This window comes from Melopsittacus undulatus, chromosome 12 (assembly GCF_012275295.1).
Source record: "Melopsittacus undulatus isolate bMelUnd1 chromosome 12, bMelUnd1.mat.Z, whole genome shotgun sequence".
In the NCBI taxonomy this organism is placed as follows: Eukaryota; Metazoa; Chordata; class Aves; order Psittaciformes; family Psittaculidae; genus Melopsittacus; species Melopsittacus undulatus.
The window spans coordinates 4,586,853-4,610,837 of NC_047538.1; the positions used below are offsets into that span (position 1 = coordinate 4,586,853).

The 23,985-nt window shown below is 41.3% G+C and overlaps 2 protein-coding genes across 3 annotated transcripts in view; one reads left to right on the top strand and one right to left on the bottom strand.

The window, feature by feature from the left end:
• The window catches only part of MTOR (mechanistic target of rapamycin kinase), a 63,880-nt gene that overhangs the window by 13,154 nt on the left and 26,741 nt on the right, over positions 1-23,985 (top strand). The window contains exons 20-30 of the mRNA XM_005143665.4: positions 1,076-1,162; positions 1,721-1,888; positions 2,120-2,232; positions 2,620-2,782; positions 3,042-3,134; positions 3,833-3,979; positions 4,788-4,930; positions 5,156-5,318; positions 5,460-5,605; positions 21,034-21,109; positions 23,027-23,166. Of these exons, the coding sequence (XP_005143722.1) occupies positions 1,076-1,162; positions 1,721-1,888; positions 2,120-2,232; positions 2,620-2,782; positions 3,042-3,134; positions 3,833-3,979; positions 4,788-4,930; positions 5,156-5,318; positions 5,460-5,605; positions 21,034-21,109; positions 23,027-23,166 (1,439 nt within the window). The remainder of the gene's footprint in view (positions 1-1,075; positions 1,163-1,720; positions 1,889-2,119; positions 2,233-2,619; positions 2,783-3,041; positions 3,135-3,832; positions 3,980-4,787; positions 4,931-5,155; positions 5,319-5,459; positions 5,606-21,033; positions 21,110-23,026; positions 23,167-23,985) is intronic.
• ANGPTL7 (angiopoietin like 7) lies at positions 6,531-12,568 on the bottom strand. 2 transcript variants are annotated; one of them, XM_005143664.3, is made up of 5 exons: positions 12,190-12,568; positions 10,413-10,513; positions 9,888-10,082; positions 8,836-9,034; positions 6,531-7,848 (listed from the first exon to the last, which is right to left on the bottom strand). In XM_005143664.3, the coding sequence occupies exons 1-5, from the start codon at positions 12,566-12,568 to the stop codon at positions 7,679-7,681; spliced, it is 1,044 nt and encodes a 347-aa protein (XP_005143721.1). In that variant the 3' UTR covers positions 6,531-7,678. The 2 variants fall into 2 exon arrangements, with proteins under 2 accessions (XP_005143721.1, XP_030900114.1); XM_031044254.2 differs by having other exon boundaries at positions 10,413-10,516.

Genomic DNA, 23,985 nt, shown 5'->3' on the forward strand with positions numbered 1-23,985 from the left:
AAGATGGTGAAAGTGTACTGGGGAGAAGAGCAGAGGTGGGTACACGTGACACTAAAGCCTAAGGGAGGCAGGTCCTTGTCCTGTATGTAAGCATCCTCTCACTACACCAAAGTGGAAGGGGCAGTACAGGAGCTCAGGGTTCATTTCTGGTAAATGAAGGTGTGCTGCCCTCACTAAAGAAGCTGATGTTGTTTCTTGCTTAGTTTTCACAAAAATCTGTTATCTCTTTTTTTCTGAGCTCTGCTTTGTATTTTGTCACTATAGCCTTCAAATACTGCATGAAGAACTGTAATTTAATATATGATAACTTACATTTTCCTATTTTCCTAGAGGAAAAAAGACTGTGTACACTTATCTTGTGGACAGAGTCATTTAACCCTCAAACAATCTCAAAAGTAAATTCATTGTCTTGAGTGTATAAGATTGTATTGGGGTAAAAGAAACTGCAAAACTTGATAGTAAATCCAAATATTTGTCTCAATCCAAAGTTGTCTCAGTCAATATCCTTCTATGGTACAATCAACCATCTTTCAGAAGTGTGATACTTCTGGCAAGGACCGAACTCTCTTCCCCAGTAACTTTTCACCAGTATATCTTGGTGGGGATGAGAAAGAGTATCTTAAACTGTATGTCAGTTTGCTTTACAGGCAGGGGGAAGACATGAGGGGCTAAATTTTTGGAAGCATCTTTCAAATCTAATTTACAAAGCTCTGTAGCTGAGGGGTTTGTGCTTGCAAGTCTGTTCTGACACTGGAAGTTTACTGACAGGTTATAATCCCCTATTTATATGCTTGACTGTCTAAAGCTTTGTGCTCACAGAGTTTTTGTTGCAAGGGGGTGGGTGGAGAACCCAACTAAAAACCCCCAAACTGCTCCCCCCTCACTTACCTCCGGAAACCCAAACCAGTGAGATGAAGCTCCCAAGAATTTAGCCCCAGATTTTGAGCATGTAGGAGCTATGTATGCTATTTGTTTGGTAAATGAGCTTGCACTTGGCCTATGAAATGCTGTTTACCCAGAGTTGCTTTGATATTTGAATAAGCTGCGTTAATCACTACACATTTCTTCCTTGCAGTTCCTGTTCCAGCAGCTAGGGATGTTGGTGTCCTTTGTGAGAAGTCATATTCGCCCCTATATGGATGAAATTGTCACCCTGATGAGAGTGAGTACAGTCTTTAAGCTAGTCACTCCCAGAAAAGGTGGATAGTGTTTCTGTTATCGAATGTATCAATCACTTCATAAACTCATAGAAGTGCAGAATTCTATGTACTTGAAGGAATAATTGCCTTTAGAAATAAGATGTATTTGTGAGAATACTATACTTCATTACATGTAAGAGCAGCTCATAGGTTCTGCTAGTGCTTGAGGTCTCTTGAATGCTTGTATTTTGTGCACTTAATACTTTCAGAAGCACAATTTTAGCATGAGGTGCTTGGAGTTCATAAATAGGTGGCATTTAACTTCATTTTCACTTACTGTTTGCAAACAGAAGGGTTAGGAAACATTGATTGCCTAGGGGTTTTTAACAGCTATAAATATGCTGAAGGCAGAAAGTGTTTTAAAAACAGACCAAAACTGCCAGTTTACATTGTTCTGTAAGAGTGGTGTAGTCCTTATGGTATAGTCTCTTGAATTCATCTAGAGAAGGTCTCTTGCAGTTTGCTTTTCTTGTAATTGGTACAGCTCAGTTGAAGAACTGTTTAATTTTTTGATTCTGCAGGACTTCTGGGTCATGAACAATTCCATCCAGAGCACAATCATCCTACTCATTGAGCAGATTGTGGTGGCTCTAGGAGGTGAATTCAAACTTTATCTGCCTCAGCTCATTCCTCACATGTTACGGGTCTTCATGCACGACAACAGTCAGAGTCGCATTGTCTCTGTCAAGGTGAGTGGCAGTCTGCAAGAAGATGCCCAATGTGCCATGCCCCAGCAAGGCTTCTTGCTTGTGTGCTGCAAGCAAAGGGAGAGGTGCAGTTCAGTAGTGGCTTGGTGTGATATGATGCAGACAGCACCTTGTTTCAAGTGCAGGGTTGTAGCAACTTTTCACTGGATACCAACTTGTTGAAGATGCATCTCTTGATGACTTTGAGTCACATTGGATCATTTTCCCCTCCAGCTACTGAATGCGATCCAGCTCTTTGGAGCTAACCTGGATGACTACCTTCATTTGTTACTACCTCCTATTGTAAAGCTGTTTGATGCCCCAGATGTTCCAGTGGTGGCTCGCAAGTAAGTGCTGGTGGCTTTGCAGTCTCTTTTTCCCTTGTGATTCTCCAGTGGCTGCTCTAGCCACATGTAGAATGAAATACCACTTAGTTCCTTCCCTTTGTTTTCTCTGTGTTAAATGATTATGGTTGAATGTCACAGCACTGTTAGCAACTTTTCTTGGGTATAGACTAATAATTTCTGGTTCTTACCTGTCAGTAGTTTAGTCACTGCAACTTGCAAGCTGTTCTGCAAATACTAGCTGCATTATCAGTTCCTGTGACCTGTTTTTCCTATTACTATTGATGCTTAGGAAGACAGAGAATGAATCACTTATGTGTTTTTACATCTCATTTCTCCTGTTTTATACCACAAGAGATAAGTCCTCTCTTCTTTTTGCTCCGACTTCAGAGCTGCTCTAGAAACAGTGGACCGCTTGACAGAGTCCCTGGATTTCACTGACTATGCCTCACGGATTATTCATCCCATCGTGCGAACGCTAGATCAGAGCCCTGAGCTACGAACAACGGCAATGGACACACTTTCCTCTCTGGTGTTCCAGCTGGGAAAGAAGGTAATACTCTTCTTAGACTTGAAAGCTCATAAGAGGAGGGACGGTCACAAAGATTAAGGCTTTAAAGATGAATATTTGTAGTTCACTCATTCTGGATTTTAAAGACCTGAGATTTTTCTTCTCTTTGTTTTTGGAATCAAGAGTTACAGAAATCAAGCTTTCAGAATTGTTTGTTTAACAAGATAAATGAAACAAAGGGGGAATATTACTGCACTTGGTGTCACTGAGTAATTAGCTTTTGATGCATTTCCCTGTACAGTACCAGATTTTTATCCCGATGGTGAACAAAGTTCTGGTGCGACACAGAATTAACCATCAACGCTATGATGTTCTTATCTGCAGAATTGTAAAGGTGAGTTAACAACTATGTAGTTGTTTGCATAAGGGTGCTTTGGGGTTGTTTTGGTGATGAGATGTAGCTGGAAACTTCACTTTGAGTTAGAAAATGAAGAATGGTTGTTGCTGTATTGGTGTGTGAAGTACAGTTTTTAAAGGAGACTGAGACTGCATTGGGAAAATTAGTACTGCTATTAATTCTGATAGAAAAGTCACTGCAAGTACAAGATAAGAACTTAAAATTGTAGCCGTTGTCATTACTTTTTTCTCAGTGGTTCTTAAACGTGGATTTACCTGAGTTTTTGCACAGCTTCAGGACTCAAGCAGATCTTGTTATCTCAGTATTTTCCATAGGCTGTCCCACATTTCAAAATCTCAGCAACTGGTTTGTGACTGGAAAGGTAGAATAAGCAGCACACTGCTGTTCTTGACTTCCTAGTGATTCAAATAGGAAGGAGTACTTGTTTTAAGGTGTGTTATTCTGGCTTTTAATACTAGGAGCTAAGATTTCCTAACAGTTAAGTTGAATAAAAAAGAAATATTATTAGAGTTCTCTGGTTTATAAGGTGTAATTACTGTAATGAAACACAGTTGGTTGCTTCACAAATTTCACTGTGAGGTTGGATAGTGCTCTGACTTTGTCATCCATTTGGCTTGTAAGAAATTGCTTTTGTGTATGTGGGTGTGATTTTCACTTTAAGCTGTTTATGGTAGGGCTATACTCTTGCTGATGAAGAAGAGGATCCCCTGATTTATCAACACCGAATGCTGAGAAGCAACCAGGGAGAAACTTTGGCTAGTGGTCCTGTGGAAACAGGACCCATGAAGAAATTGCATGTTAGCACCATCAACCTGCAGAAGGTAAAACCAGAGAACTGCGGAGTGTGTGTTTGCTACTGAAGGGAGGAGCTCATGTCACATCTGAGGAGTTTGTCCAGTGCATCTGAACTGCATTTATTTATATCCCATTTCTGTTGCCAGTTCTGTACAAAACTGAGCTCAAAGTAGTGTCTGAGATTCTTTAAAAGAAGAAGCTGCTAAGTACCTTGAAAGATAGCAACAGCTGAATTATCAGACTGTTAATGGCCATGAAGTAATCTTGACACTTCCTTGTTATGCTAAGTATGAACAAGACTTTCTAGATCACAAGGAATCATCTGTAGCTTCTAGAGGTATCTGTTTCAGAGCCTCTGCCTTTTTTCATCAGCCACTTTTATCTTAGTACTATATTCTCTTAAAGCCAATATAGAACTTAATAGCCAAGCACTGGCTAGTTTGAACAGTACATGCACATAGCACTCAGTTCAGTAGTGGGATGGATTGGTTTGAAAATGATGGACTTAAAAATTTAATGCTAAATGCGTTAAGTATTTTTAAGCTGATGTTTGAACAATGGCTTCAGCTCTTGATGTATTTTTATAGGAAAAGAATTATTCATGTTAAATGCTTGGCATGTCATGACAGGGATACAGTTAATGAAGATTTCTTAGAATTGAGACTGAAGTACTGCAAATTATCTGACGAAGGTAATGGATTTCAGGTCATTGAGAAGGGAATCTCAGCAGTGTGATTGAGAGATGTAAAGAACTAATGCTGCCTGCTTATGGATTTCTTCCATTTTTGGGTAGTGCTTCATTTGGTAATTGCACCATCTTGCTTTGTTCTGCAGGCCTGGGGAGCAGCAAGAAGAGTTTCCAAAGATGACTGGTTGGAATGGTTAAGAAGACTGAGTTTGGAGCTGCTGAAGGATTCCTCCTCACCATCCTTGCGTTCATGCTGGGCCCTGGCTCAGGCATATAACCCCATGGCTCGGTAGCGTAGTTCTGTTTTGTTTTTCAGATCACTTGAAATTGCAGTGCAAGCCAGATGTTATAAGAAAAAAGAAAGTTAAAAGCTCTTGGGTTCCATAAATAGAGATAGTTCCTGCATATTAGTCTAGGAATAATATAAGACACATATAAGTGAAGCTGGGAAAACAGCAGAGCGTAAAGTAGTTTTGAGAATCTGCTCACCTCACTCTTTTGCTTTCCTCCTCAGGGATCTCTTCAATGCTGCTTTTGTTTCATGCTGGTCTGAACTGAATGAAGACCAGCAGGATGAGCTTATCCGAAGCATTGAATTGGCTTTGACTTCTCAGGACATTGCAGAAGTCACTCAGACACTGCTGAATTTGGCAGAATTCATGGAACACAGTGACAAGGTAGAGATGCTGTTGGTCAGCTCTTCTCTAATGCTGGCAAGCTGGCTGATGTCTATCCTACTGAAAGGATGTGAAGAGTTCATGCATACTTTCTGCTTTTTTTATACTCATCATGCTTTTGATGTGTGTGCTTCTACCCAGGGTCCACTGCCTCTGAGAGATGATAATGGCATTGTCCTCCTGGGGGAAAGAGCTGCAAAATGTCGAGCATATGCCAAGGCCCTTCACTACAAGGAGCTGGAATTTCAGAAGGGTCCCACCCCAGCCATTTTAGAATCTCTTATCAGGTAGGACCACAACTGATGAGACTTGCTCTTGCATCAGTACCCAATTTAGGATACCATTGGGGTTAATCTAGACAGCTCCTAGGGTTTCACAATCTGCCACAAGATGTTGTAGGCTTCCTAACTAGCTTGCAGATGTACACTCCTAGCTTCTGAGTTCTGCCTTTCTGTTTAGTTAAAATCATGATAGAAGCTGTGGGAAGTTGTGCAGGAAGAACTGGGATCTTCCAGTTTCTACTTTTGGCCCTTCAAGTTCAATATGGGATCTCTTGGGGGGCTGTAAGGTAAATGAAACAGATTTCTACACCTACATATAAATAACGCAGAAAAGCTGAAGTCGTTAAATAAAATTTCTCATCAAGTTTTGCTCATCCAGCTTAGATAGGTCTCACACTCCATATATAAAGTAGAAGATATAAGAAGAGTGTATTGTTTCCTGAGTTTTGTCCACAAGAAAGATGTTAGCCTGAAATACCTGCACAGGATTTGGTACTAAACCACATGGTTTAAAACATGAATCTTGGTTTCATCTCACAGAAATGTTGACTACCATTTGAGATGGCCAAATTGATTTTGGCTGAGTAAAAACTTAGCTTTGTTTGTGATGTTTTTCAGCCCTCCCACTTCCTGGGAGTTGTGCTTTCCTGGGGTGTTTTCCCCTCTTTTATTCTTTCATCCTTTGTCCTCTCTTTTTTTTTCCTGAGATAAGTACAGAATTAATTGTATTCCCTTTCCTGGCCTCAGGTGCAGCTCTTTCTGTGTGTATCAAACAGCAAGTTAAGGAGCAGACTCAAAGTAAAACAGAATTAAAAATGAAAGGCAATTTATTAGAATTGGGAAAGCTTGGAAACCTTTCAAAATCCATTTTATAGACCACAGTTAAAATAATTCCAACTCTAGTTCCACACAGTTGAAGTTTCCAGTATGAATAGTCAAACACATGTAAGGCAATTCCCAAGACATCAGTAACTCCCATTTCACACACCACTGAACAGTTTAAATTAGATTGAAACTCTCTTTAAGGTGAATAAAAATAGATATATTAAGGATAAGTATCTTTTCCAACATATTCAAATAACAGCATGGTGACAGGAGTGGTCTCTTTCTTTTTTTTATCTGTTATTTTTAACACTGCATTATGTAAAGGAGAAGCATTCTCTGTGTGTTGTATAACATCATTCCTGGATTCTCTGGTGTGTACTAGTGTTTTGCTTATGGATACAGTGGTTTTAAGTGTTGGAGTTGAGGTTTTCAGCTGGATGGCCAGGTCTAGACTTCTTTTGCTAATCTGTTGTTCTCTCTTAGTCTTAGTGACGTACAGCACGCTTATGCTCTAACCTGAGCATAATTTGGTGGCAGCCCTGAAAGTTGCTTTCTAGTTTATCAGCTTTTAGGTCATCTGTGAATAGGAATAAATATCACAGAGCTTATGGGAGAAATCCTTTCTTCAGGATTATTATCTGCTGAGTGCAGCCCTCTGTGGGGCTTACTTGATGCAGCAGCAGGAGATGGCAGTAAAAAGAAGAGAACTTGGACAATACTAACTAATCCAAAATCTTTGAGCTTCATTATTTCATCTTTGTGAATGTAAATCACATATTATACTCTAAAGAAAGGTGCATCTTGAATATGTTGTTGTGATTTGAGTCTCTTTTGGAAGCAGTTAGGAATGCTTACTCTACACACTGAAGAAGTGGCAACAGGGAGGCTTTCTTTATAGAGTCCCTGCCTGGCTGGTTAACACTAAGGCAACCCACTAGCCACAATGCTAGTGAAAACACACCAGTAGGTTTTTTGAAGGTGCTGGAAGTGCATTCAGTTATAACCTATTCTAACACAGCATTTTTTTCCCTTTGGAAAGAGTCTGAAGAGGAGGAAATAAGTCTGAGCCCTGGTAACACGAATGGCAGTGACTTGTGCTTAATGTGCCTTAGTGTTTGTGTGTGCACATAGCCAGTATGTAGCTGTTGCACATACTAGATGAGATGAACTATTATTTGGCTGATTTTGAGCAGTTCATTGCCCACCTTCTGTGCAGTAGCATAAGGAAACTGTACAAACAAATACTGGTTCTCTCTATGGTTTGAAATCCTCTGGCCGGATCTTCATCTCAACTCTCTTCAGGGAATAGGTTGATCCATGCCATCCGTACCAGGTGATCCCATCCATGTTCTTGGTGTGTTCTCCTTTTCGGTAGTAAACCCCATTCAGATTGGAGTCTGTGCAGCAGTTGTACCAATATCCACCTTTAAAAAAAAACAAATGAATAGATTCTTGGTGAGTCATTTACTTAAAATAGGTATGTTTTGTAGTCACCATAAGAATTACTGCTCTTTCCAGAGGAGAGTGACCAGAATGCAGCATTTAATCCCTGGAGCCTTTATAGCTGGGATTGCAGGTAAATTCAAAATTTAACATGGATACTAAATACATAAAGGCTTTACAGTTCCATAGTCAGATTAGTCCAGTGGTTTTTCATTTATTTGCACATATCTCTTCTAATATTTCCTTGACATGTTTCTGTCTCTGTGAGATTTAGCTTAGGAAATTAGTTTGGGATCTTAGCTTGGGCATCTTAAAGCGTTTAAGCGGTCTCTGCATGCTGCAAGTAAGCTACACTATTTTATTGAGGCTGATACCAACAGTTCTATTTGCATGTCATGTGTGGGCAGAATGGGGAAATTGAAAATAAAGGGCAAGATGCAGTGAAGGCACTTACCTGTGTGACAGATCTCCTATAAAGATAATAAATTGAATGAAGATATTAACCTCATTAGAGGCTCTTTAAGGTAGAAATAAAGATTGGAATTCAGGTGAAACCTTGAAGCGCAAATAGGATAATGTAGGAGAGTAATTGCAAGTTCCTGATACGAACTTGAAACCTTATAAAAGAAAGCAAAAAGATCTTATACAGGAATAAATTCCTACGTCACTGAATTGCATCAGCATCCGATATAGGCAGAATGGGCTGGATGACAGTAGGTGTAGGTGAAAACATGCACTCAATCATTTGAAGAGTACTCATGTCTATAACATACAGTCTGGCTTTGTGTAAATCAGCTTTAAGTGCCAAACTGCCCACATAACTGGCAAGTGGGTATTCCAGAGTTGGTCACCTCTCCATTTGCCATCCAGATGCTCCTTACTAGTTACTTGCAATGAGGGAATCTTGAGCTCTCTACGAATTACCCAGGAGCTCTCTTGGGACAGGAAGGTGTTTGCTCATGTTTTACCTTTGCGGAACTGGGCGCAGTCATCCACACACTTGTCATTGTCCTTGTCCTTCGTACTGAAGGCTGTGTTGTTGTGGTACCTGAGGGAATCCCGCCCTGTGTTGCCAGTGTAGTTCCCCACAAAAAGGCGATAGCTGTTGATTTCATTGCTCAGGGTGAACTGCTTATATTGTGCATAGCGTATGTTGCCATCCCAGTCCTGCCGTAGAACAGTGAAGAAGAAATAGGTCCTATTAGAGTAGTTGTGAAAAACCCCACTGTTCACTGCTACATGCAGTGCATGTTACATCTATTTTCTCAGTCCTGGATTTTTCATGGGTATTTTTTCTGTCTCAGGCTGCAGAAACTTCCCTTTTAAGGCAAAGAAACTTTCCAGAGCAAAGCATTATATTTCCAAGTCTTGCCTACACTGGTATTAAACAATATATATAGAAACCTGGTGTGCATTCAAAGTCCTTGTCTCATAGTGTGCTGCCTCAAGTAACTTTGTTTTCCTCTCTGAAGCACTCACTTTTAAACATAAAGCCTTTTGGCTTAGTTTTGCCATTATAAATATCCCATCCTTCAAAACAATTGTACCAGCTATAAACCTTGTTTAAGTCAAACCCAAGCCTTGCCTACAGCCAAGACTGTAGACATTGTTTTGGAGTAATACAGCACAAACTCTTGTATACAGGCTGGAAGGAAGTTCTGCAAAAGAAAAAGATTCAGAGTCTTTAAAACTTTATGGAGCATCTCTGTGAATCTTTACATCTGAGGTGGTCAGCAGTTTGATCTCTGCAGTGGGTTTCACAGGATTCTCTAGAGCCCCCCAAGTTCCCTAAGGCACAATCTGGATGCAGGTGGAAGGTTGTTCTACTGAGTTTGGGATAGGGAATGTAATTCTATCCTGTCCTTGAATGTATCACTAGGTCTATAATATTTCCTTCTCATACAATTAAAGCATGCAAATTCTTTGGACCTCCTATAGAGACAGGAGATGGTATGTGCTACTGGGAAATCACTTTGTATTCAAAGCCTTTTTCCTGCTGAAATTAATGCTTATTGATTACCTCCAGCTCTACTCGCAGAACAGTGGGGCGCCTCGAAAGTCGGTAGATATTCTCATTTCCCAGCCAAAAATCTCCCCGAATATTGCCAAATCCTTCTTTGTACTGCTTCCAGTCCCTATTGAAAGACGTCAAACCAACTTTACGTCTCTGGATGATAGTCCAGCCACCTCCGTCTGTCTCCATGTCACAGAACACCTACAGCAGGAAGAATGCAGTGTTCACTTGTCAGTAGATTAGGAAGGTTCAGTTCTCTTAAGACAAGACAAGACATTGTTCCAGATTACACAACTTGAAGAAATTCCTCTTTTCTTTCTTTAATTCATGGGAAAAAAAAGTTAAATTAACCCCTTTTCTCTTTTCCCTCTTAAATGTATATTCTTTACTTCCGTTAAGTTTGCCTAAAGATACTGAGAGTGTAGGGTATCATAACTCAGTATGTACTCTTTTCATCTCTGCAGTAGATAAGTATTTCCTGATTATATGTGAAAAGGCATGCAGTATACATTGTGTACTTGACATCCTTACCTCCAGCTCTGGACTCCCCAGAAATTCATCAGGAGGTAGCTTGTAAACCCCAGAGATCCTGTAGTTCCTCTGGTAGAGTGAAGAGCAGTCATAGACAGCATCTACTTGAATAGGAAGCAGGAAGTAAGAATATGAACAGCAAGAACAACTTCCCCCAGGAAACCACAAGGGTGATTTCTGGGAAGCTTAATTTGTAGTATAAGGAGTAACTAAGTGAAGAACAATTCCACAAGTCTCATGTTTTCCAAAATGGTTTAGTTTTGATCAGTGCACACTTTGGAAAAAGAGGTTGTAGCACTGGGACTTTGATGGGGTTTTGGGGTTTGTTTTTTGCCTCTCCTATCCAAAGAGAAATCTCCATTTTCTCTTCCATTGCAACCATGTGCTGGAAGGTAAAAAGATATTTATTTGCTGGCCCCCTCCCAAAAAATAAAGGGTTATCTGATAGAATGGCAAGGCCTGCTGCCAGATTGATGAAGCTCAACTTGATGCTTGAGCAGGTTAGCTAGGTTTGTGGATGAAGCCTATTTGCTCAGCACTTTTTGCACCAGAGCCTGTGACAGAGCTGGTGGCTTTTAGTTGCAGTTGGTGTGTCAGTCTCTGCCAGCCTGCTTTCCTCCTTCTGCAGGAGCTGCCTTGATGATAGGGAAATGCACAGCTGTTCTTCTGAGGAAGATAAACCAGCTGAAGCAAGGCTTTATCCATTCTGACAGATTTCAGTTCAATACAGACTACGTGTCTCTTACCTGATGAGGTGAGACGAGACACATCTGGTTTAAATACCTTTACACAGCTCCAAAGAGACTTATTATGGTTTAATAGTTAAGACCTCCAGTAAACAGTGGTGTGTCAAAACTAGCCAAGTGGAGCTTTAGGGAAGAAGAATTTAGTAAATAGAATTAAAGTTTTTCCTTTGCATTTAAAAAAAAGTAAAGAAATAAAAAATCTAAGTGAAATCCTTTGACAAACCCAATTCTCCCAGAAAACAGCAGTCAGTGGATTTTAAAGGAAACTTTAAACATGTTGGAGTGGATTTAATTTTAGGAGAAAAGTCATTTAAAAAGATGCTTTCTTCCAGAAGTGGTTTTACAGATAGCTGACCTGCAAAATGCACCTGCATTCCATGCTCGGGACAGGCCTGTGCAATCACTCTGTGCAGTGAAATTTTCCCTCGGGGAAGAAAGGATTTGGAACAATTTAACTGCTCTGGCTAGGCTTATATCACAGTTTGTATCTCGTATCATCTGCAGCCTTGAATGTTTCAGACTTATCATTCAAATAATAGATAACTCTTTTACTCTGGTTTCAAGATAGTCCTAAAGATACAGTTACAAGCCCCAGTAAGGCTTGGACAGCATTTCTAGTTGTTTTACCAACTTCTAGTCCCCTGTCAGCACCGTGAACGCAGAGGGTATTGCTGCCAGAGCCATTCTGTGACAGCGCCAGCTCCCTTCCTTTTTGGATTGGTACTGTAGTGCTTAGAAAATGAACTGTTAGACTGAGTTCCTCACTGTACAGATACAGTCCCTGCTCAGTTTTCCCATTCCTTGATAACAAACATGCAGATATTAAAATACAGCTGGATCTTTGCACTTTTGACAGATGAATCCAAACTGGTGTTCTCATTATCACCTGCCTGCAGAAGTACTTTAAGCAGAAGCATTCAGAATGCACACTTGTTAATCAGGTTAGTGGGATATGCTAGCATTGAGACTAGTCATAAGTTCATTCTGAGCATCAAGAGGTGTATCTGGGAGCTTGGTGACTCCCTCCTTACCAGCTGAAGTTTGCGTGACCGTCTGAGCTGCCTGGAGCTGCATGATATCTATCTGGTTGTTCATTTCGGAGTATTTGCTCTCAGCATCAATGAGGCGGGATTCCATCTGCTTGGTGCTCCCTTCCAGCTCCATCACTTGCATGACCACGTTCACCCAGTCACCTTCCTGCTTCTTGCTCAGCTCCTGCAGCATTCTGCTCAGGTTGGCTACTTGCAGCTTGAGCTCTTTAATCTCGTCACAGCAGCCTGTCAACTTGGACTGTGCATTCCCATTGAGTGTCCTTCTTTTAGGAGGCTTCTGCAGCAGCGCTGGGTAGATTGCCACAGACACAGTGACAATGCAGAGCCAGGCCAGCTGAGCACTGGATCTTGCTGGCATTTTTGCTTACAGCAACAGAAAACGTCCAGCTGGCTGTGGGTATTCTGAATGCAGCTGGGGTAGGTATGAAGTTGGTTGCAAGTGCTACAGTACCTAGCTTTCTTCCAATGAAGGGAGTCTCTGAAGGTGGAGCCTGAAGAAGCAGCCTTTTTTCAGACCCGTCCTTTCAGAGCCTATGCACTTTGGAAGTCTGTCTCAAAGCATCTTTTATGCAATTTGGTGTTTACCTCCACCCCCCTGGAGCTATGAAGAGCTCTCTGGCCCCTCCCAGTTCATCTGTTCCTATCAGGTGTTTACAGGGTGAAACTGGAACAGGTTTCAGCCAAAAAAAAGTTGGGGAGAGCAGGAGAGACTTCACTCAGTTCTGTGTTGAAGGGGTGGGGTGGAGGGCTAGGAAATGCAGAGTTTCCAGCAATTATTGCCTGTTGGATTGAAGCCCTCTTGGTGACTTGTTCTGGCACTTCAGGAACATTAGAGGAGCTCTAGAGGTCCAGAATGTGAAAAGTCTGTCCCAACAGGCTGAGTTTATGAAAGTTCAAGGGATGTAACTCCCTAGCAGGTAGCCTCAGCTGCAACAAGTCCTCCCAGTACCAGAAGCTGAGGGGGTAACTCTATGCTTGCAGTCTTTCTTAATTTTACATAATGTGGCAAATTCATCTATTTAGCATCTAATCCTCCTCCCTCTGGACACTGGTGTCTCTGCACTATTTGTTTTGTAGCATTCAGTGCTGCTATTCTTAGAGATGGGATACGTGAGGGTGGGATGGAAAGAAGTCTGCAAAACATCTAAGTTAAAACCCATGCCTGTGTTCACTCATAGTGAACAAGCAAAAGGACATTAAGTAATGCTGAAAGATAACTTACTTACAATCGACAAGAGGTGGATTTTTGTACAGGCAGTGTGATCTAACTCCAGTATTAGGGAGGCCAGTTTGTTAACAGAATTTAGAGGGGAAAATCTGTGGGTAAGTAAAATGTCCACAGTTACATAAAGTGTAGATTGAAGAGTAAAGCTTAAATCTTTACACCCTTAGAGTACAGGTCAAGTATCAGTTGGCTGAGATAGCAACTTCCAGTCTCTTCTTTTATATCTTTCAGTAGTTCCAAAGTTGACTGTAACTGATCCCAGAGTGGAACTGTTCCAGCAATGGTGCAGCTTTTTGCAAAAGGTCTGCAGTTTTTGCTCTGGATCCTTATGGATAAGTTGTTTCTCCACAAGCCAGCTGCTCTGGCATTGCCCAAAGTGTGAGTTCTTGCATCTTCCTCTCTGATTGTGACAAGATGCAAAATGAAGGAGTTCATGTATCTGCTCCTGGGGCAAATGCCATGAAAGCTTCTTGGTGTCCAAGAGAACAAAAGAAAGCTCCTTTCTTTGTTCCTTTTGCAAAGGAAAAGAGGAAAAACCCAACTATCCCAGCTAGACTTCTCTTGTTGATCCAAAGTGGCTGCAGGATTTCTGCTTGCTTAGAAAAGGCCTGGTGATCTGACATCCATTTTGGAGAAGCAGGAAGCACAGTTTCTTGTTGGTGCAATTTCTCTTCCTCCTTAGCTTTGCTACACTTAGTGCTAGATGCTTTGTTCCTGCCTCTGATTTGTACCACAGCTGGCTAATAGTTTTTTCTGCAGAATAGTAATGAGAAACCCCACAGGGTACAAAGGTTTAGGAAGATGAGAGCATCAAAGCACTGAAGGGGTGGAACATGAATACAGACATTTCATAAACCTGAATTTTCTTAGAGAAAGAAGAGCGGATCTTTCGGAGGTCGGAATAAGAGATCTCTAAACAGGCAGCGTGAGTGCCTTGAGTTTCATTGTAGCTGAATGTCTGCGTGCTGTATTTCAGATAGAAACCACTGTCATATCAACTGCTGAGGCCACGGTGTGGTATTGGACCTTAGGTATGCAAGTACAACTTGATTCAAGCACTGAGGATACCTCCACAGCAGACCTCAGGCTTCAGTCATGTTTTTGTCATGGACATTCCAGAAACCTTCCATAGCAAAATTGCTTTTTATACTTCAGACCAGAAAGTGCCACTGCACACGGATAAAAGCCTGACCTTTTTGTTCTGCCTCTAATCCTGTCTGAGCCCTCTTCCAGCTGAAGCTTCTGTCATTCCCGGGGGCAAATTCTTCTCAGGCTTCCCGTGATGAGAAACATGTTTTTTGTCAAAGTTGGAACAAAGAATAGGGCAGGGCAGACTCTGGCTTCTCCACCCCAAAAAGCCACCCTGCTAACACCCCCATCGTGTCAACAAGAGCTATTCTGCTGCTCTTATTCACCATAACTCTTGTGTCATACACAGTCTGGATTTTACTCACATTTACATCATGAGGGGCAGATATGGAAGAGGAAAGCCACTTGTAGATCCATGCATTCATTCCTTGTACATGTTTTGGAAGGATCCAAGATTTAGCCAAAGTTGCACACAGGTGTTAGAAAGGCTTCCAAATCCCCTGTCTAAACTGCACTATTTAATTGGAAATGAGGCAGCCAGGGACTTGCATATTTTGATTCACCTGTTTTAGAACAGAAATAATGCTTCCTTGTGCTGTGTAAGGGGGTGAAAACAGACATACTATGCAGGAATGGAAAAGAGCACAAAGCTTCCCATCTGTCATTACTTTTGAGGAAGCATTAAGAGGGATTTCGGCAGACAGATCTCTCTTGGCAGAGACCTTCACCTTAATGGAATTTGACTTCTTTATGAGTATCTGAAAGATGGATCTTTCTGTGCTGCATGGAGAACTGAATGTAGTCACTTAGGCAGCAATAGTTGCTGATGCTAGTCATTGCCAGATCAGCTGTAGAAGTTGACAGTCTATAGGAAACTGTTCCACTGTTACGTACCAGTGTATTTAACAACTTGAATGCAGATCCTATTACATTTTGTAAAGAAGCATCATTTTGGGCATAGAAAGGCATAAATTAGTGCCATGATTATTGAGTAGGTCCTAGTCCTATTTTTCTCATTTCCCCCAATACTTTTAGAGAAATACAGTATCATTTAGTCTGAAATGTATCGTCCTAGTTTTACTCTGTTATATTTTGTATGTGGAAACATTCTGCTACATGGTAACTTAAAAGATGAGATCCTAAAGTCAATAACATGAGGCAGATCCTTTTTGACTTTGTTGACAATGTAGGTTTGACCTGACTGGGAGAGTAGAGTCTAAACATGGTTGCAGTTTGTATGTACCTATGCTTATAATGTTGGTTGATGTTACCAAATGCAAGTATATTAGTATTACTCGATTAGAACCAGGTATCTCTTATCCCTGTCGGGCTGGATTAAATCAGGTGGGTTTAAATAACTGCTTTCTCTGGGAAGCTGTTCTGGCAGGTGTATGTGAAGCTGAGACAAGAAGAAAAGAGCTCAGTGCCCTGTGGCTATTTATTTGGTAGCCAGTCATCGCAAACCCCTTAATATGCATCCGGCAAATGCTTCGAATGAGGCATTCCTGGTGCTTGCTGAGGTGGCAAAGGCTCTCATCAGCACTCAGAGTCCACACTATATCAAGGCTCTGTGAAGCACAGCTTTCCCCTCCCAGGAGGTGGGAAACTGTTCACCTCTGGTTTTGGAGCTGCTTGTGAACGTGCTAACATTCACTCTGTGGTAGCTTTGCAGTAATGACTAAATCCCTAGTAAAGTCAAATACAATCATTGCCTATTGCAAGTAATTAGTGTAAATCCATGAAGTTAGGTAGGAACTGGTGGTACAAGTGTGAGAGTCTGAAGAAAAGCAAAACACTGATACTTCCTGCAATCATCTGTGGTATCTTCTTTATTTAACGTATCTGTTCTTTGCATAAGCACTACGTGAAGACTTTGGCTTTGTGTTTCACCTCTGTCTGCTAAATATCTTCCTTGCCGCTTGTTTTTCCTCTCTGCCTTCACTGAATAGATAAATAAAGACTAGGTGATACAGCACCCTTTGCAGGGTGAGCAGCAAGGCTGGCTGAGAGTTTCCTTGTGACAGTAATAAAATTCTCCTATTTTCCTTCCAAAGCTCAGGAATGGTTTTATTGGTTTACAAGTATTTCCAACAAGATTGGGAATTTGGCCAATTTTAATGGCTGTGAACAGTGCAGTGCACCCTTGCTGAAAGATGAAGGGCTGTTGGTCTGGCCTGTAGAGCAGTCCGTCATCAAAGCTGTATCAAAAACAGCTCTTTGCTGGTATTGGTTTCTCAAACGTGTTTGTTCCCAGCATAGGAATAATTTTCAGTGGTGTGATGGAATTTTATTGGGGTTTGGAGTTGCTTGGGGGCACTTGGTTGTTTCCTGAGGTTTGTTGAATCAAAATCATCAGGGATGCCTGAACACAAACTGTAGAGGTGGGGAAACTGGCCAACAAAGCCAGTTCCTTTTGCCAGAGGATTATCTGTTCCCCAAAGTATCCACAAAGTAGCAGGGCATCCACTTCTAATCCCAGAATCAAGCTCTCAGTGCTGCTTCAGAAGGAAAAGTAAGCTTGACTTAGGTTGGTAAAATGTGTCACAGAGAGGAGCTGATTGAACAGACTTGGGGAGTTTAACATAAAGAAGAGTTTGGCTTCTTCTCCAGACTTTGGACACAAGCTGCTTTATTGCAAAATGAAGGTTTCTCTCCCTTGTTTTGAGATGCTTTCTGGCAATAGGAAATGTGTGTGTTCCCTCTCAGATAGGCTTGGGACTTCCTGAAAATGATCTGTTGAAAGATGTAATACTTTCGTTATTGTGATTGATGTCAGGTTTAGTTTTACCGTGCTCAGTTACGCAGTAATGTATTGAGCCCAGGTGGGACAAACTCCTGCAAAACTTGATAGGTAGGAATCAGGTTTGCAACTGATTTATCCTGATTTTGTACGGAAGTATAAGGATCTAATCTTGTTTTGTTGTATCTTCTAATAACTTTTGGTATTGCATAAAGTGTGAAATCAAGTGGTGTATATTAAAGAGTGAAATTAATTCAAAGTATATAAAAATCTTTTGGTATGACTTAGGCAATCTTGTTTCTATGGACTCCCATTCTAATAGTATATAATGGTGCTGACATGAGGATAGCTCTGTCTTGAAGTAGTTTCAGGAGAGTTTACGTATGAACATGTGGTCACTTGAGCATTAATGCTGGAAGACTCTGCCGGTCCATAACCAGCATAGCAGGATACTTTGGCCTTTTCCTGGTAGATGACATATGTAACCTATGACCTACCAAACCTATAGCTACAAACTTCCAAGAAAGAAGAGATACAGTAGTCATCTTCTATGGCCTGCACCTGAGCCTTCAAGTAAAGTAAGTGATATGGTGGCTTTTTTCTATCTTCTAAACAAAAATGAGCAAAGGAGTATGTTCTACCCTCAGTGGATAGGGAGAATTAATTGATTTTCACCTTAATCATAGAATAGTTAGGGTTCGAAAGGACCTTAAGGTCATCCATTTCCAACCCCCTGCCATGGGCAGGGACACCTCACACTAGACCATGTCACCCAAGGCTCTGTCCAACCTGGCCTTGAACACTGCCAGGGATGGAGCATTAAACTTTATATTATCCTGAATTAGGAATGACTGCAAGGAAATCTCCCGATAAACAGAAACTTAAGTTACTGTCTGCTGAGTTAGCCAGCAGCATTGTTTCTATCTTGAGAGATGTTTTCTCACCTCAGCCTTTAATTCAGAAAGATTTTCTAGTTATCTTCTATCCAAATAGAGGGGGAAAATCTATCCCTTTGGTTCTAATCCGGTAAACTGCCCTGATTGCCAGCAGCAGCACTACCTAAACCCCCCTGGCAGCTCTGCCTGGCTGGAATATTAATCCTTCGGGTCCTCTTCTATGGGCTGGGATGGTTTTCTGTATTGTGTTTCATTCTGTCCAGTCTCCAGCATGATAAGTAGAAAACAGCTCTGTGGATCTCTGAGTGCTACAAAACTGAAGACGATTCTGGCTGAGCACAGACTTGGTCAGATCTGTAGGGAGAGGGGCAATGCCTTAATGGTGAGCAGGTGAAAGGGTAGGGAAGCACAGAATTCCATGATTTCTAAACGTGCATTCTGAATGTGTCAACAGGACTCCACGTGGAAATGCTTTTCCAAGAGCAGTACAGTCTGCAAGCCCACTCTCAGAGAACCTGTGTGCCAGGAGTTGTGGGTCTGTTGGACACACATTGCAGTCAGCTGTGGTAGCAGTGATGGTATTGGAGTTGTCAATATTCTCCCAACAATCAGAGCACACTGAATCCAGCAGATTAGAAAAAGCAGTCAGAGGTCCCACCAGATCAGAACTTCATCCACACACAACTGTGTTTCCTTTAGCCTGTAAAACTGAATAGCAAAATGGTGCTGTGATTATCCAGGTTTTATGATTGTGAAGAAGTAAGTCAGTGAATGTTCAGCCAGATTAATAAAACCCACTTTGATGTGTGAGTCTTGCTTTGGGGAGGGATTGTTGTATTCTTCTTGGCCGTTGTGCTTCTCTGGTTGGGTCCATTCCTGCTAAAGCAGTGAATGTCCCCATTTTGTGTATATTTTAATGTGGTGTATCAAAATATGTACTGATAGATTTCCCAGTCAGTTGTTTCTCCTAGTCCACAAAATTACCTATCTTTACTCACTGTGTGTGCTAGACATGTTGTTAAAAGACTAATTTATTATTAATAATGCAACCTAATATTGTATCTACTGTTGTGTGTTCTTTTAAATCAAAGTCTTTCTCCTTTCCCTTCCCTTCTTTCCCCTCCCTTTGATTAAAGCTAGACGTAGATGGATTTGAAACATTTAATTCTACTTTGGACAGTCAAGAAAGTAAGAAACAAAAAAAAGAGTAATTGAGTGCAGCAGGGTGCATCAGCAAAAGAGCAGTGCTAATTGCTGAAGAATAAAAGATAATGGCCAATTTTGTCAGGAAGCATTGACAAGAAAGATAACTTGGGAGTAATGAACTGTCTGACATGCTGGAAGTGATGTGTCTGCCAATGACTCTTTAAATCATCGGGATATGAAATGTGACAGCCATTTATCACTTTTACGAGGCACTGCTGCCTAGCTTTCCCTTGGGAAGCATGGAGGTAGTACATTCTTTGACTGTCTTGCTGAAGAAAGGCATGGCTGTATTTCAAGTGCTTCCCATTTCTGGGTGCCTGTCTTGAACTATGACTATGGTGCATTTGTAGCCTGCCTAAATCTGATGGAGCTCAACCGTTCTGAGGTCCTGTTCCCAAAAGCATTTTACTTCACCTTCCCAGATAACCAGAGTATGTCCAGGAGCTTGGTTCCTTGGTTGTCGGGAGAGGAAACCTCCACAGACAGAAAAGTTCCTCAGTGTCAGCTCATTTGAAAACTTTCCCTGTTTTGTCTGTTCAGAGTCCTCTTTTTATTACTATAGATTTCCTTGGCTCACTGATCAAGAGGCCTCTGGTGTTGGGGGCAATATGCCATTGTTGTGATGATAGCAGGCAAGAAGGGACATTTCTGAAAGCTGCCTGTATCTACAGGAGCATATTCAAAGGCCTTTGAAAGTCTCTTTGTGTTGTTTTCCATTGACATGTTTTGTTTCTTAGGTTATGCTGTTTCCACTCCACTCCAAATGTTAACTAGCATTAAACTGGACTGTAAGGGGGTGTTGTAGCATGCTCAGTGTCATTGACATGGCTTTCAATGATTTGTGCTTCTTGTTCTCCAGTACCTCTAGGGAAAGAGGAGAGCAATGGGACAGAGCGTGTCTGTAAATAAGCTTTATAAAATAGCAGAAGCTTTATAAAAAGTTAACTTCCTCATTAGATGGGGATTTAGCAAGCACCTGTGTGCAGACAGAGCCATTTCTGGTAGGAAGATCAGAAACCCAATGTGAAATAGAAGTGATTTAAGAAAATAGCTGTATATCGTGGTGCTGAACTGGAGAACCAGGTTTGTGAGTAGCCTGTCTGCATGTACTTCAACAAATTCACCTTGCAAAGGCCAGTAAAAGAGCAGCACCAGTACTGGTTAGCACCAGTGGAGGGGCACTATATGAAACTGAATGTAGGGTCGCAGACTTTTTATGTGTGTTCCCGGTGATATTTGTCAACTATTCTAATGATTTACATTGTTTTCTGGATTGTACAAACTTCTACTCTGATGTTTAAAGGAGTTAGTGGTCTGTTTAACAGAAAGGAGGAGAAAAATCAGTACTGTAGAGTTCTTAATAAGTGCAGTCTGAGAAATTGTGCCTTTCAAACTGTTGGTAACTATTCTCCCCCCTACGCATGTTGCTATTTAGAATTGATAATCATGCAATCACTGTTTTGTGTTAACAAGCTTGAGAATATGTGCAGAGAATATGGGTGCACCTATTGTTCTGCAGATCTCATTCACGTGGAAGTTTTAAACAAAAAGAAGGGTGTTCCGTTGGTGTTTCTAAATGATGGAGCCTGGCATTATCAAGCAGAAGCTCATACCAAACCCTAATAATTGCCAACTGTGTGAAATGGTCTTTCTTTCTACCTTTTCAGCATTAACAATAAACTGCAACAGCCAGAAGCTGCTGCTGGGGTACTGGAATATGCCATGAAGCACTTTGGGGAGCTGGTGAGTCCTGCTGGATAACTCTCCATGTCTTATGTCTTCATGAGGTTTGTAGTGGGTACTTTTTGTGTGTGTGTGTGTGTGTGTTTGTGTGTGTGTGGTGGTATGGTTTTTCAATCCATCACATACCTACTTATAATAGTGCATCTTTTGTACTGAAGGTGCCTTGCTGCCACTGGAGGTGTATGCATATGGGTAAGATAGCTGGGGAAGGCTGCAATAACCTGATTCAGAGGAGAATTTAGCAGCTCTTGTTGACACTAAATGCAGCTGTGGGCAATTAGCAACTTGAGAAAATAAGTATTTTTATTTAGAAGAAGCTGGGAAGGGAAGGAGCAAGTTCTTGTTCTAAGTGTTAAATGCTTGAGGGCTTTTGAGAAACTACATCAACACATTCCAGGTAAGGATTTGATGGAAGTTGTGCCTCTGACCTCTCATCCAGGAGGCACGTGAACCTGTCAGAGAGTTCACAGATACTATGTGGAATAGCAGATTAGTCAGTCCCTTACAACTTTGACTGTTCAGAGAAATAAAATCACCCCATCCTGTGTGTGTTCTGTGCCCTTCTCTGCACGACTTACCCTTTCCCTTTCTTGTTTCTTTTTTGTAAGCATTTAAGTTGTGTTCAGGGACTAAAGCATCTTGTGCTCTTCTGCCACGTCTACTTTGTTAAAAAGATGATGTTGCAGTGATAATTCCTGCAGTGCCTTAGGGTGATTGGGAAAAAGAAGGCAGCCCTGCAAGCACAGTAAATTCGCCTCTTTCATTAGGAACCACTAGAAAGTGGGAACACGTAGCACAAAATGGTAGAAGTCCCCTGGTGTAGCATTATAGTGTGGTTTTGACCTAGGCTGGAAAAGAATTCCTTTCTGGGAGAAATACAGACTTCAGAACATCTTTGAAGCTTATGATTCCTTGGGTGGATTGAGCAAAGCTCTCTGTTACCTAATTCTGACCTCACTCTTTAGCAGAAATGTTCAAAACACAGAGTTTGCCAGAACAGGCAGTGAAAAGAAATTAAGAGGAGCTGTGAGCTCTGCTTTCAGGAACTTGCTTAAAATACTATGAGTGAGCTGAGAAGATAAAGGCTGGTATATAAATGTCCTAAGTGGAAGACCTGGCATGCAGAGCATGCTTTATACTGACCCTGCCTGCAGAGCTGGGGAAAGAATCTATTCTGCAGCCGATGTCAAGACATGAGCAGCCAAGGACTGAGTAGAGAAACACATTGGCAGGGATAAATATGGAAAATATATTAAGGCATTTTATTTCTTGAAAATTAGAAACAATCTAGAAACAAAGACTGAAGAGAAGCTTGTGCAGCTGATAAGGATCAGTGCTTGGCTTTCTTTTGCAGTCTTTGGTACAAACCACAGCCTTTCCTTGTGAGGGCTGTGATTAGACCCCAGCATCATGCTACCTGTTGTATTAAGTTCTGTAGCACTGCCTAAACGCACAGTGTGCTTTTTGGGTTTGGGTTTTTTTCCAACCCATTCCTGAGCACAGGGCTGTTGTTCTTGTTTAAATGCAAACATGTGCAACAACAGGAAGTGGAATATTTCATACATTTATCCTTTTTCCTACACCACTCACTCTCCCCCCCTCAAAAAGAAAAGCACCAGCTACTGAGCTAGTATTTCACTGGCACTGAATAAGGGATGGTGTTGGATTGATCCCTCTGGTAAACCTGAATTCATCTCTCTGCAGGTTGAGAAATACTCAGGATTCCTGGTTTTGCTCTAGCTCAAGGCTTTTCTCTGCATGACAGAAGTCCGTGAGGATATTTAGAATGAAAACAAGGCTCAAGTGACAACCACAGACAGAGAATTTTTCAGGAAAAGCTACAGTAGTTAATATAGACTCATCACTATTAATCCCACGATTTATTTGGAATGTTTTGGGGTTTTTTTTCCCCCTTAGGAAATTCAAGCTACCTGGTATGAAAAGCTTCATGAGTGGGAAGATGCTCTGGTGGCCTATGACAAGAAGATGGACACAAACAAAGATGATCCTGAGCTGATGCTAGGACGGATGCGCTGCTTGGAAGCACTTGGTGAATGGTAAGAGGGGAATGCCCATCTGATAAGTTAAGGTCTGTCTGAAAGAATCTTCAGTCTTATGATCAGATCAACTCCATTTGTAACAGAGAAAGAAACTGTAAATAGAGGAGACCTCTCAGGAAATGTTAACTGGGCAACACTTGTCAAAAGCAATCATAAAAGGATCTTGTTGTGGCCCTTCTTTTTAACCTCTGAAAACATGAGAGATTTCTGTGTTTATTTATGGTCAGACCTGTGGCTATTTAGAATGCATGGTCTTTTGACAACTGTTAGTGAAATTGTCTGTAACTAAGTGTAAGATTATGCCAGATGAATTACTTCCACTTTAAAACTCTTTTGCCCATCTTATAGCTGGCTGAGTTGTTCATTATTACTCTATTTTAGCGTTCATTATGTTCATTATATTTTAGCATTCATAATGTCTTTGTGGGCATTTGGTACTTCAAGCCCTATGTTAAATGTGTGCTGTCAACATGTAACTGGTTAGAGTCAGTATTTGTGAGATGGTGAACTGGTAGTGACTTAGTGCTTGCTACTTCACTGTTTTTCTCCCTGTTTAAGTCCAAGAAGATAATAGGAGAAGGCATCTTGTGCACTGTAGCGTGCAGTTCTACCCAGGGGCATATGTGTTTTGGTCCAGGTTCCGCCTTCCTACTGAACTTTTCATGTCACGAGCTCTCTCCTGATGGGTCCTGATGTGAACCCGTGGAGTGGCACACAGTGAGGAGATTCCTCTCCACTAAAGTCATTTTACTGTTAGAGAAACAGAGCTGTTTGAGAAACCAAGTTCTGACAGCGTTTTCTGCCCTTTTTGTTGCT

Excerpts from the sequence above, each read along its gene's own strand:
- ANGPTL7 (XM_031044254.2), bottom strand. The coding sequence starts at position 12,568 with ATGCCAGCAAGATCCAGTGCTCAGCTGGCCTGGCTCTGCATTGTCACT. Across the intron at positions 10,517-12,189 it reads GGTCACGCAAACTTCAGCTG|TAGATGCTGTCTATGACTGC; the intron begins GTAAGGAGGGAG and ends TTCCTATTCAAG. Across the intron at positions 7,849-8,835 it reads CTGCGCCCAGTTCCGCAAAG|GTGGATATTGGTACAACTGC; the intron begins GTAAAACATGAG and ends TTTTTTTTAAAG.